We start from the raw sequence: 12,265 nt of genomic DNA, 5'->3' as shown, positions 1-12,265 counted from the left end.
GTAATTTTGAGAATAAACTAACATTCAGCTAACAGCTACGGCGTCCTGAATAAGAATAAATACTCCTACCTGTACAGGCACCTTAATGCTGTTGCTAGCAACGTTTCTGGCGACATTAAGCCCTCTGCTAATCCGGTCCAAAGTGGCCAATCTCAAGGTAGATGTGATTTTATTCTTCCTTAAAGAAGTGGGCGTGGCGTTGGACCTCTCCTGCAAAATGAACCGGCCAATGGTTTGCCACGAAGACTGAGCGCTATAGACGTTCTCGTAGTCCGTCAAAGCGCGCTGCTGAATGTTGTGAGAGGTCCCGCCCCATTCTAGTTCTTCCACCAATACGAAGTTCATGGGGTCTTCGAGCCTGCGTGCTTTCAGCAGGGCTTGAGCTAGGACGTCTTGGGCGCACGCATTTAAAGGCACCTGAATTAAAGATTCAACTAAACTGGCAAAATTCAAATACTATGCGATGCTAACCTTAAGAATTGCGTATGGGATTTCAGGCGAAACATTGTAAATGCACACCAAAAAAGTATCGTTTTCCTCCCATGCGTTGCTGAGAACACCATCAGACTTCCTGGCCTCTCTAGCTCTATTGGCCACACTTCGGATCGATGTGAGCCATGCCCTACTACTTGGGTCATTGCCCATTCTTTTCAAGATAAACTTGCCCTCTCCTCTCCATTGACTTTGCGCTTGCAGCGGCCTCTCGTGCAGATCCAAGATCCGTTGAGTGGCTGGCAAATTGTGATCTTTCTTTTCCCAACCTAAATCCACATTCATCGTGAAGGTCTTCACCGCGTTTGCCCACAGAATACAAACCTCTCGCCACTTCTTCGACTAAAATATAGTCATTGACCTTTTCTAGAGGTATATTGGCCTTTTGCAAGCAAAGCAGAAGAACGTCTTGGGTTGTAGACTCTTGGGTGATCTTCAGTATGGTGGACGGTTCTTCCGGGATTACCCCATACACCATGAGGAAAAACATTTTGCGTTTCACGCATATTGGAGTTCCAGATGTTGCTGAAATTTGATGGTGGCTACGTGTTGATGGGAACCCTCTTTGGCGGTCGTTGTTAATCACTTACCGACAAAACTATCAGGTTCCTTAGAATCGGTCTCCACCTGCGGATCTTCCCTATTTTCTGTGTTTTCCAAGCTTTCTTCCTCAGTGCGCGAATATATGAACAGTGTCGACATGTTGAGGTATTTGCTTTGCGGGCTTTTCAAACTAAAGAGCAAACATTAATATGTTTTTACAAAAGAAAAACAAAATCTTTTGGTGTACGAGGCGCTTCACTTAAGTCGCAGCAATATTCTCCACCCTTTAGATAGAGAGACTCGCGACACAGTGGCTTACAGTAATATAGTTCGTACTTCGGATCTTTGTATGAGCGTCATACATACGTATCGTATGCATCAAATTAATTCAAGGTCAACATAAAATATGATCAGTGACGTTCCAGAATTTTACGTTATTGAATTGAAACAAAAAAAGCTGGCTTAACAAGGGCAGGTAAAGGATGACGCGATAAAGAACTATAAATTTGTGAACAAAAAAGTAAAATAAAAATGAGAAAAACTGTTTATTGTTATATGCGCTCGAAAATCATTAACATATATTGACAGACCATTGATCATATTAAAATTGTAATAAATAACTAACTCGAAGCCATACGTTTGTACCACCATCTTTATTCATCTCATATCCGCTACCGTTATCAATTTTAACTCGTTAGTTTAGTCTGTGGAAGACCCGCATATTATATTTCTTTCATTGTTATTTGAATGTTACATTTGCCACCCATACCAGATCAGTGGTTCTCAAACATTTTTTTTCTTAGTGCCCCTCTGTTTTAACTACAGCAATTTCGCGCCCCCGATGATTGTCACATGGTAGGATGGTTAAGCGTATCTTTGAAGTAAGAAAGGAAATAGCGATATATTTAAGAGAGGAGGGTTAAAAGCATTCAGCAGAATTCTACGACATATTATTTTTATTAAAACTTTCTTATTTAATAGATATCTAAGAAAAACTGATTTTGGCTTTTTGTAACAAAAAGCAGATTAAAACAATAACAAATTAAAAGAAAATTGTTTTGAAATGTTTCCCGTATTGTGTGAATTTATGCAGTATTTCCCATTTGAAAAGAATCACAAAGCTGTGATGCTGAAAGCTGTGGGAGGTCATTTGGGAAACCTGAGTGCGAATTTCAGACGATACTTACACACCAGACACCTCTCGGACTATCATTATAAGAAGAAGAACTGATAGATGTTTCAGCAAGCAACTCACAAAAATCAAATTTTGTTAAAAATTCTTTAACGAATTTCTAGAGTGAACTTCCGAGCGAGTACTCCTTTATAAAACCTAAAGTACTTAGGATTCTGTTGTCTTTTCCAACGTCTTATCTTTGCGAAGCTGAATTTTCCGCTCTTACCGCCTGGAAATCTAAATACGAAAATAAACTTCAAGTAGAAAATGGTCTCAGATTGACCATCTCTAATATATAACTTCATTTAAGTTATACGCCTTAAAACAAGCGCATGTTACCCATTAGTCTTTAAAACTTTAGTTTCTTTTTATGTTAAATAAAACTTCAATAATTTTTGTTCAATCGACAGCGTCCCCTAATTATGTAAAGGCGACCCCCTTGTGGCCGCGCTCCACAGTTTGAGAACCGCTGTCTTGGACACGTACGTCCTATCTAATTCCATGCACACGCAAAGATTCACGCTAGAAACTATCCTTCGTAGAGGGGACTTTGTTGCATATGCCAATAAAAGGGAACTTACCGTAAATGTCTGTAACCTGGCTTCAGACAACGAAGAGGTATAATTCTTTGGGACATCAAATGGTTATTGGTAGAATCCATTACCGTAAATCTCAGGAAGGCCAAATCTTGGAACATTACTCTAAAGTGGAACGTTTCGTTCCAGATGGGATTCAATGCGTTTTTTGATACCTTAAATCTCAACAGTCTACACCATTATCAAAAACCTTAAAGTAAACTTACAACTTTAGTCCTTTGCTTGGCACAGTCCACTTGAATCCCAATAATTTCAACTTCCACATACACACTTAGAGAAACGCTGTTCTGGCATACATATTGCCCAGAAAGGACACTTATTACGAACTGGGAAGAGTGAATCCCATCAAATTGTTTATCCCAGGGATTGAATCTATCAATAAGAGCATTTGAGAAATTCAAGGAAACCTCTCATGGAAAGTTTACCTTCGATACATTACGTGACTCTTATCCCACATCACTCTAGGCTTTGTGACATATCCGCACTTCCCATTGGTTTCGAAGAGTGAATTTTGCAGCTGCATTGCAGTATCTTCAGTTTGAAAATTTAGTGCCGTCATTTGAATTCCTGTATCAATTTGAAATAGTACTTGAACTTGATATTGAAGCACGATTTAACATTACCAAACGACCAAAATATCACAGGATTGAAATTGCTAGAATCGATTCTCATTGGTGCTGGATACGTCCTCATCAGCTGAGTTTGAGTGTGGGCCACCAAAGCCAGAGGTTGCTTTCTGCATAACTTCTTTGCTGTGTTTTCGTTTATAGACGAACACTGATAGCAGGGGTAGTTAATGTTTGGTCTTTGAGTCTTCTTTTCCTATAGCAATAGCAGATTTAGCCCCTTCTCTCACCGATAGCATTCAAACAAACCTCGTTTTCGTATAAAGTACTATCGGATTCTGTTCCGATACCTGACGTTGATATGTTTGATGCAGAACTGCTGCCTGTTGTCACTATCGAACTACCAGATATGGAAACACAAGTCTTCTGCCTTTGCTTGACCGAGCTGCTGGGCGATATGGTGTTCAAACCTCGAAACTTGATGGCCTAAAAACATTTCCTCGTCTAACTCTTTGCGGGTTTAATACAAAAAGTATTGACCTGCACGTATACAACCAGATCAGATAGTTCCTTCGAAATTTGGCTTCCTTTCTTCCTCATCTTATCATCCGTAGGCAATGATCTCTTGGTCGAGCTAGTTTTCCCATGAGGTCCATAAGGACGAGGAGAGTCGTTTGGTGCTAATATGGAATGCATCATAGCTTTTTCTGCAATATAACTAGACTGCAAATCTGCTCAATCAACATTCCTTATAAGCTGACCTTCGATAGCATCCTCGTCGTCTTCATCATCGTAATCATCGTCACTGAAGTCGTCATTGAACGAGCTGGAACTAGCGTTGCTGATTATAGAGCTGGTTCTGCCTGGCACCGAGTGCCTCATGCCAGTTCCAGGTCGGATGGGCGTGGACATGGCACTGAAGGGTGGAGGGATTTCCATGGTTAACTTCTTGTTTTTGATCAGAATTCTATTTTTCAGTTGTTCCGGAGATGGAAGGAAAGGCTCATCGCTATAGTCACTTTCAAAGAGAAAGCTGGTAACCAAGCGATCGCCAAAGACCCTCTGGAATCAATTAAAAAGTAAGAAAATGTCGCGCTGAACTGAAACTTTAATACAGGATGTTGATAACGGTTCCTACCTGAAAAATATGCGCCATCCTCGACTGTTGCTGCAACGAACAATGATTTTCTAAGGACAAAATCACGGGGTATGGCGAAGTAACAAAAGCGTTTTTGCTGATGGTTTCCACGACCGCAGTGAAAGGGATCTTGGTGGTGAACGTGTGTCCATGATAAATCATCGGATACCCATCCTCCCCGTCCCAGCAATCCAATTCAACGCACCGGCAACCAGAGAGCAATACCTAAAATCAACCCTATTCTTCATATCGCAGAAAACGATTACCTGCGAAGTATTTCACCTGACTGTATAGTTCAATAGATGATTCTCCCTTCAGCTGGTGACCAGTCAAATACGTGTTGTGGGATGAAGCAACGTAATAGGTGGACAAAGGCTTTCGCATTTCCTCGTCCATTGGCACTTCGCATTCTGGAATGAACGCGTAGTTGTCCTTATCCATAAGGTATCTGGCAAACCCTTCGAAGGACAGACAATGCTGGGCTCTGAGTGTTGGATCAGGTTCGTGCCTCTGGAAAGGTGGTGGGTGAAAAGGTGGTACGTGAAAGAATTGAAATATTTTCTCTGTGGTTAGTACTCTAAAGTACTAGCCGGTAACTAGAACTGTAAGGTACCTTAATTTGGTACTTTACGTGCCTAACTGCGGAAAGATGTTTTGCTTCAAAAATGATTGAGAGTAAATAACTGGACGATTAAATTCCTAGTCATAGGTCGAGGGATTTTTTCCAACAGTTTTAGTGGAAACCTAAAAAGCAAAAATTTGCTAAAGATGTGCCCATGTGAATTTTGCGTGATAAATCTCGCAGCTCCAGGGGTTTATGCCAAGACTATTTCTGGAAGAAGTACATTTTCCCAAATTTTATTTTAATGCCACCGGATAATAATAATCGAAGATCGATTTCCAAATGATTGGTTTTCCAAATCGTTGCATTTTATATCCTTCTTCTTGCGATATATAACACGAGCAGACGTCAGACTTTCTTTACGTCGCAAACTGACCTGCATATTTTAGAATTCCATTAAATTAAATCGCTCGAAAACATGTTACTTAACTTAACTGTCCGGATATACCGGGTGCGCTAACCCGTTCTTTTTTTGGCGCACTTGATAGAGCTTAAACAAAGAAAACCGTCTGTGGAACATAAATTTAATTTCACTTATTATTAAATTTATTGATAAACTTTTGAATTAAATTTTTATTTCGATAAAGCAAAAAAATCAAACAGTAAATTAATGGTGAAACATTTAAAATGGCCACCACCGATCATCAATACATTTTCTTGGACGCCCCTATAATGCTCGCTCAAAAAAACTCAAGTAGGGTCAGATCATGCGATCGTACAGGTCACTGAACACGTCCACCACCAATCCCTCTATCGGGATATTCACGATTTAAAATTTCTCGGGTAGTTAAGGCCCAATGAGCTGGCCAATCGTCACGCTGAAAGCGCCTCGAACAACGAGTCTCCAAATTAATGTCTTCCAACAATAAGGGCAATACTTCATTCAAGAAGTTTTGATACTTTATTCCATTTAATGAGCCATTAATGAAATACGGCCCAATTATTTTGTTGTCGAGTACCAAACCAACCAAATGGTTACAGACCATACTCGTTGAGTAGCCACTTGTCGTGTCCGATGAGGACTTTCCGTAGACCCGTAGTCCATATTTCTTAAATTTACTTGTCCATGACTCATGAAGCTGGCTCCGTCCGTTATGGGAACAACAAAAAAATTTTGTTTGTTCAATTTTTGCGATGTCCATTCACAAAATTGATGATGTGATGGTGGGGACGATCTTTAAAATTGTGGAAAATTTTCAATACACTGTTCGCGATATGCCTGAATCTAAGGATAATGTTCTCATACTGACATGGAGATTTCCGTTCACAACTGCTAGAACAGCAATTCCTGTGTTTTCGTGAGTTGTAGTTTTTGAACGCTGCATTGAGGTTTCACAACCAGTTTCTTTAAAAACCTTTGCAACGCGGCAAAATATGGAAGGGGATGGCGTTTCTCCATTAGGCAGCAGTCTGACAATCAAAAGACGCTCCGTATCCAAAAATTATATCGATTCGATTATAACGAACTCGTGGCGAAAAATAAAAAACAAAGATACGATACTTTCTGCCCGAATCAGGATTAAACATACTTTTCTGTAGCAAATCGAAAAAAAGTTTCAGATAAACAAACTTCACGTAACTTTCGTCCTAGAATCCGAACCTGCAATAAAAAAATGGGGATTGCTATTTAAGATTTCAAAATTGCCCCCGTCCCAGCCCCGGGTGGTAGGGTTGGGAAATCGCGTTTGGTGTCATCAAACACATTCGGGACAAAAAAAAAATCATTTGAAACTTTTTTTATTCGATGCGCAATTTTTTATATATTCCGATTCGTCGCGTTAAACGGACCACCCGGTGTTTATGGCCCTCAGTGAGGAAAATAACATTAAATCAGCGATATGCGTTTAAAGTCCGCTGTGATTGACTCGCTCAAAAACCGACATTTTAAATGGCCTTTGTCTCTGTCAAACTGTTTGGTTTGGTCTTTTTGGTCATTTTATGGCCGACATGGGATTCTGCCGAAAAAGTATTGAAGAATTGTCGCATGAATGAAAGCATGATGAAAATAAATTGTAAAATTCTAACTCTCAAACTAGTGGAGAAAATCCCATTAAAATTGCCAGAACTAGCTACTCACATCTATTAAATCTTTCACTTCGTCTTCACTTCTCGTTTCCATCTGCCTAGTTTCTAGGAATTTTGTGAAAGTCGACAAAGTTATCACTTGAGAATTATTAGTATCAATCCCGGCGCAGTTGGTAAAAATGCTAGCAGCAGCAATGGCGTCAAACACCTTCTTCTGAGTATTGACCACTTGACCTTCCAGTTCTTGTCGGCTATTTCTCGTCAACAATCCTAAAAATGCACGTACTCAGAAGTTTATCCGAGCTAAAGACAAGCAAATTGAAATATTTATGTAAATTGGTCCCAAACACAAACTTCGTGCCCCGTGAACATTCTTTGTTGCCTCTACCTTCGGACTGGAATAATAAACTTAAGCCGATTAAAATTTCAAATAAGAACAGCAAAGGGAGAGGGACTTTTGATGTTTCCGGATGTTATTATGAGATTAATATCTTACCAAATTTTGTAGCTTTTCGGGTGTGCTGCTCCGAGGATTTCGATTTTACTCCGTTTATCTTAGTAGTATTCACAGCCATACTTCTATAAGATATTGCTAACTGTTCGAATAAATCTCTGAGATCTTTTCGAATTAATAAACTGCAATAAAATACGAAATTAAATTGAATTAGATATAACTGAAGTTTCCCATCGCCCATCTAGGGATTCGCAAAGGTTGACTGCACTATCAGAACAAAGGGGCAGGCCATAATTAACTACTTAAGAGTTATAAATGTGTACCCGGTTATTTCGGGATATGCGGTTGCCCGGGTCAAAGGATAGATAAGCTTCCAGGGCCTTAAATTGGTTTGGTGTTTATCGACATTAAATAATTAATAAGTCCTGACCGAGAATTCCGATTTGCCTACACAAATATTGAAATCAATTAAATTTACAGGTCCTTCACTTACCTAAATGAACGAAATAACGTTACAAAATCTACGAAATCTAACTGAGTATCATACAAAATTGAGCCAACTCTAGGATGTCTGCCATGCCACAGGTGCTCAGTAGAGCCGTGTCGGTCTCTGAAAAATTATTGCGGTTATTGCGAACACAGGGTGTCCATTTAACAGCCCATGGGACTCATATGGGTTTATTTGTTATTTCATAATATAAAAAAGTCAATTGTGGAGAGGTGCAAGCTACCTAAAGGTGATCGCATATTTAAGGAGTCGATTCTGTGGATTCTTCTAAGACGAAGACTTTAGATAAACGCATCTCCTAGAATGAAGCTTTTGCGAGATACAGGGTGTTAAACAAAAAACGGTTAAAGTCTATTTGACCCTAATGAAATGAAATTTTAAAATTAGTGACAACAGGGTGCCCCAAAAAAGCAGGGCGTCATAAAGTGTCATTTTTTTAATGGTACCATTTGCAGTTTTTCACGTGTTAGAATTTTCTTTTAATCCTATATTAATTCTAAGATTGTTTTTCCCTATAGTAAGGTGACTTGAAGCTATGACGTCTTAAAAGAAATTTTAAACATTTGCAGAACCTTCAGCTGGAGTTAGATTTTGATAATTTTAGGATGGATTCTCATGTAGAATCCTTTTAGGGGGCGCGAACACTCACTTCGCCAAAAATACATACAGGGCGTTCGCAATAATAACTTTAATTCCCTTAATTTTTTCAGATACGATGATGCATTTTTGATTAATTAGAACGAAAGAAAAAAGTTAAATTTTTTTAAATTTGATATAAAATAATGTCATGTTTATCTCAAACGTTAACGAAATCGATAATTATTTCAGGGAAACCTGCATTCATGGCTAAGTGCCTGAGCGTTTGGCATGCGTTGTCATGATTTCCATGTTATTTGTTTAGGTGGTTCCATAAAAAATGACACTTTATCACATCTCGTTTTTTGGGACACCTTGTAGCGTTTTCCCTAATTTTAAAATTTTCTTTCCTTAGCCTTCACATACATCGGCCTAATGGTTTTTTTAAGATATCACAAATAAGCTCATAGAAGTCCGCGGGGCAATTAAATGGACCCCTGTACAATGGAGGAATATTGGTAATTTACCTGTCGAATTTTGGTTGACTGGCCGAAGTATAGGCCAGTTGGCCTAAACTGTGATGACGCGCCACATCCGGCTGGTGATCGGCACCAAACGTGGTGGGAGTGGACTGTCTATGGTGCGTTTGGTTCCTCCAGTAGCTGCTCTCCATGCACATGGTGGCCGGTTCCACGAAGGACGACTTCAAACTTTTATCCTACGAAACGGAACTGACTATTTCGAAACACAGAAACTCAGAAAGGCCACCCATACCTTGCTAACCTTGAATGTTTGATTACTCAAAATTTGTTTCTTCTTTATTTTCATGGAGACTTCCCGCCTTAGTCCCGACGTTTCGGCTGATTGGTTATTACCAGGCTTTGTTCCGGCTAGTGACCAGTCTCTTCCACCAAACGACTGAAATTCGAGTTTCACGATTTTCCCTCTCTAATTTTGCATAAAGAGTCACACTAACCCGAATTGCATCCGCCGCCAACGGGCCGCAACAGTACCCATCTTCATGATACAGTTGCAAGTATTGTTCCCTTAACCATAGCAAACGTTTATCACAGAGGTTATTAAGCCTAGATATGCCACGAATTAGCCAGTACAGCCCGTTATACCAGACCCTGTAAAATTAAAATTAAGCATAACTCTCTTGAGCACGATCCACAAATTTGTTTCAAGGATATCATTAAAGACATGAAACTTTATCGGGCATTCCATGAACTTCGGGGCTGTTTTAAACTCCAGAAATTTCAAAGTTATGGAATCTCCGCTATTAACTTCAGCATAACTTCAGTCTCAAAAGACACAACTTAAAATTGGAAGACCAACAGCGTCCTGCTTTGAATTGGTTTCTCATAAAGTAAATATAGGTCTAGTTACCTGCATTCAGCAGGAGGACAGACCACATACAGCAATCTATTATCGCTAAGGCCGTTCCCGTGCAGAATTGTGAAAGCGCATTCATTCCCTGGTTCATGGTTTAATCCATATCGACGGGCTATCGCCGCCAACTCACTATCCTTATCTAAATCTCTGCCCCCTAGGTGTATCTCCTTTATTGACATTAAGTCTAAGAATCTGGAAGGAAAATTTGAAAATTTAGGTATAATTTCGTCTTTTTATGGAAAAATGTTGTAACAACTTCGTTCGAATTCATGAACGCTTATACATTACACCTAATTTACTCGAAAGGAAAAAATTCAAACATACCCATCGTCTAGGGTGGTCATTGAATTTTGTTCACCCCCTCCCTGCAAAGCCAGTTTGGTCAACAGTCCCGGAGCCAACGTGTCCTCAGGATTAAAGCTCAAATTGAAATCCTGCGAAAACGGATCTCCCTCGTTGACATTCCCGGCTTTCAGCGCCGACCAGCTAGGTCGTACCCATGTCAGTACCGTGGATGAACGATCCAAACGTAGATAAAGGAACGTCCCTTTCACCGTGGAAGGCGTCTGGTTTTCCTGCCCCTCCCACAGTACCACTGTGCTCCCATGGTGTAGAATCTAGATACGAAGTTTGTAAGTTTAATTTTTAGAGATAAAGGGAATAAACTGAACTTTATCATGAACTTAATGTATGCCACCCTGAATCTAATCTAAAATTATTCAATAATAAATCAGAGGGGGGCAAGGAAAATGTTCGGATTTAAAGTTTAATGAGATTATTTTTAGGCGAGAAACGCCTGCTGTAGCCGCAAGCACCCTTAAAGGTAATACTTTGTTATGGAATAGAGGAGAACACTAATGGAGAGGAAAGTGGGTCAAGGTCACGCGCTTCCATGCAGAAAAATGGGCGTTTACGCCCCGATGAAACCGATATTGACAATGCAATTTTTATCCAGGCGAGCTCTAAGGCCTGAAGTTTCTAAATGTGAGAGTTTGCTAATACCTGTATTACGTGCTGGTCAATTTTGGTATGCGCCGATGAAAGACATACAAAACTGACTCCATGGTCGTGCACTAGGGGCTGAACTGGATGGTAATCGTCCACGTCTACGTCATACTCGCTGTCCATCTCTGAATCTTGGGAACGGGCTGCTGACAAAACCCGCGATTCATTAGGGATACATGACCTACAATAAAAAAAAGCTCTTGATTAAACACCAAAATGAAATTAAACGTGACTTACTTAAGATAATTGATGAGGGTAACGGTGGGACTCAGCCGATTTCTTGTATGGTAATGCTGATGGCATAACGATATATGGTCCATAACGGCTTGAGTTCGATAGATTTTCTCCAGGTTGATTAGTCCCCCGGGTCCGATCTTTGTAAAATGATGGTCCTCACCATTGTAGTCTGATATGAACTGGAAACATAAAATCATATGTGGGTCACTAACCGTGTCAGCTAACAGGTGCACAACCGGTCCAACATAAACACAACAGAGTATAAATGTTAACAGTTTTTATATAAATGCAGTGTGGCAAGTTAGTGCTACATTCCTTTTCCTGAAGCCCTTCGTCAAAGTTCTGAAATGCCCCGAGGAAACACCGAGGGGCGCATTTCAATTTTTTGCAATGCGGTTTTCTATTATGTCCGGAAAAAGCTGGACAGAGCCGAAAAGTAGGGGACAATCATCGGGGACTTGACACACTCTGCCAGCTTTTTCCGAATTAAAGGATAGGCCAGATTTGTTTCTCTCTTTTCCCTTGAATAAAAGATGACGTGAATATAGTGATTGGGGACGAAAAAAATTGAGAAAATTTTTGGAAATGGAACAAATTTTGGTGATTTCGATAGGCTTTGCAGGGTCGCCGTTCACAAACGTTTGCTCATTATTGATGGTGGAGTAGACATGCCAGTAAAAGAATGTTATTATAGAGGGCGACCCGAAAATGCATGTCAAATATGGCATCGTGAGAGCATTTCGGTAAATACATTATGATTTGGTTCAAAAATTATTTCAAAGTTCTTGAAAAAACACGTGTTTTTTGCTGTGTATATCTAGCCTATGCTTTAAATGGATTTCAGTGAAACCTATCTTCGGATAAAAATTACCAGAATTTTTCACTGAGTAGCTGCATTCTACTGAGTTTTTTTTCTGATAATACATTAGCGCTT

At 39.9% G+C, this 12,265-nt stretch overlaps 1 protein-coding gene across 1 annotated transcript in view; it reads right to left on the bottom strand.

The window, feature by feature from the left end:
- LOC136350994 (1-phosphatidylinositol 4,5-bisphosphate phosphodiesterase epsilon-1-like) overlaps window positions 1-12,265 on the bottom strand; it is a 108,805-nt gene that overhangs the window by 3,708 nt on the left and 92,832 nt on the right. Inside the window, exons 8-30 of the mRNA XM_066303200.1 lie at window positions 11,332-11,510; window positions 11,092-11,275; window positions 10,414-10,706; window positions 10,084-10,281; window positions 9,671-9,824; window positions 9,469-9,612; window positions 9,222-9,412; window positions 8,104-8,220; window positions 7,653-7,792; window positions 7,209-7,426; window positions 4,792-5,019; window positions 4,510-4,734; window positions 4,133-4,433; window positions 3,912-4,078; window positions 3,681-3,857; window positions 3,429-3,627; window positions 3,231-3,372; window positions 3,012-3,177; window positions 2,791-2,960; window positions 1,083-1,225; window positions 817-1,017; window positions 472-761; window positions 70-417 (exon numbers count right to left, since the gene is read on the bottom strand). Of these exons, the coding sequence (XP_066159297.1) occupies window positions 70-417; window positions 472-761; window positions 817-1,017; window positions 1,083-1,225; window positions 2,791-2,960; window positions 3,012-3,177; window positions 3,231-3,372; window positions 3,429-3,627; window positions 3,681-3,857; window positions 3,912-4,078; window positions 4,133-4,433; window positions 4,510-4,734; window positions 4,792-5,019; window positions 7,209-7,426; window positions 7,653-7,792; window positions 8,104-8,220; window positions 9,222-9,412; window positions 9,469-9,612; window positions 9,671-9,824; window positions 10,084-10,281; window positions 10,414-10,706; window positions 11,092-11,275; window positions 11,332-11,510 (4,575 nt within the window). The remainder of the gene's footprint in view (window positions 1-69; window positions 418-471; window positions 762-816; window positions 1,018-1,082; window positions 1,226-2,790; window positions 2,961-3,011; window positions 3,178-3,230; window positions 3,373-3,428; window positions 3,628-3,680; window positions 3,858-3,911; window positions 4,079-4,132; window positions 4,434-4,509; window positions 4,735-4,791; window positions 5,020-7,208; window positions 7,427-7,652; window positions 7,793-8,103; window positions 8,221-9,221; window positions 9,413-9,468; window positions 9,613-9,670; window positions 9,825-10,083; window positions 10,282-10,413; window positions 10,707-11,091; window positions 11,276-11,331; window positions 11,511-12,265) is intronic.

The sequence above is a fragment of the Euwallacea fornicatus genome, chromosome 4 (assembly GCF_040115645.1).
Source record: "Euwallacea fornicatus isolate EFF26 chromosome 4, ASM4011564v1, whole genome shotgun sequence".
Taxonomy (NCBI): domain Eukaryota; kingdom Metazoa; phylum Arthropoda; class Insecta; order Coleoptera; family Curculionidae; genus Euwallacea; species Euwallacea fornicatus.
Note: the sequence above shows the minus strand (reverse complement) of the source record. Positions and strands in the feature narration are given on the sequence as shown.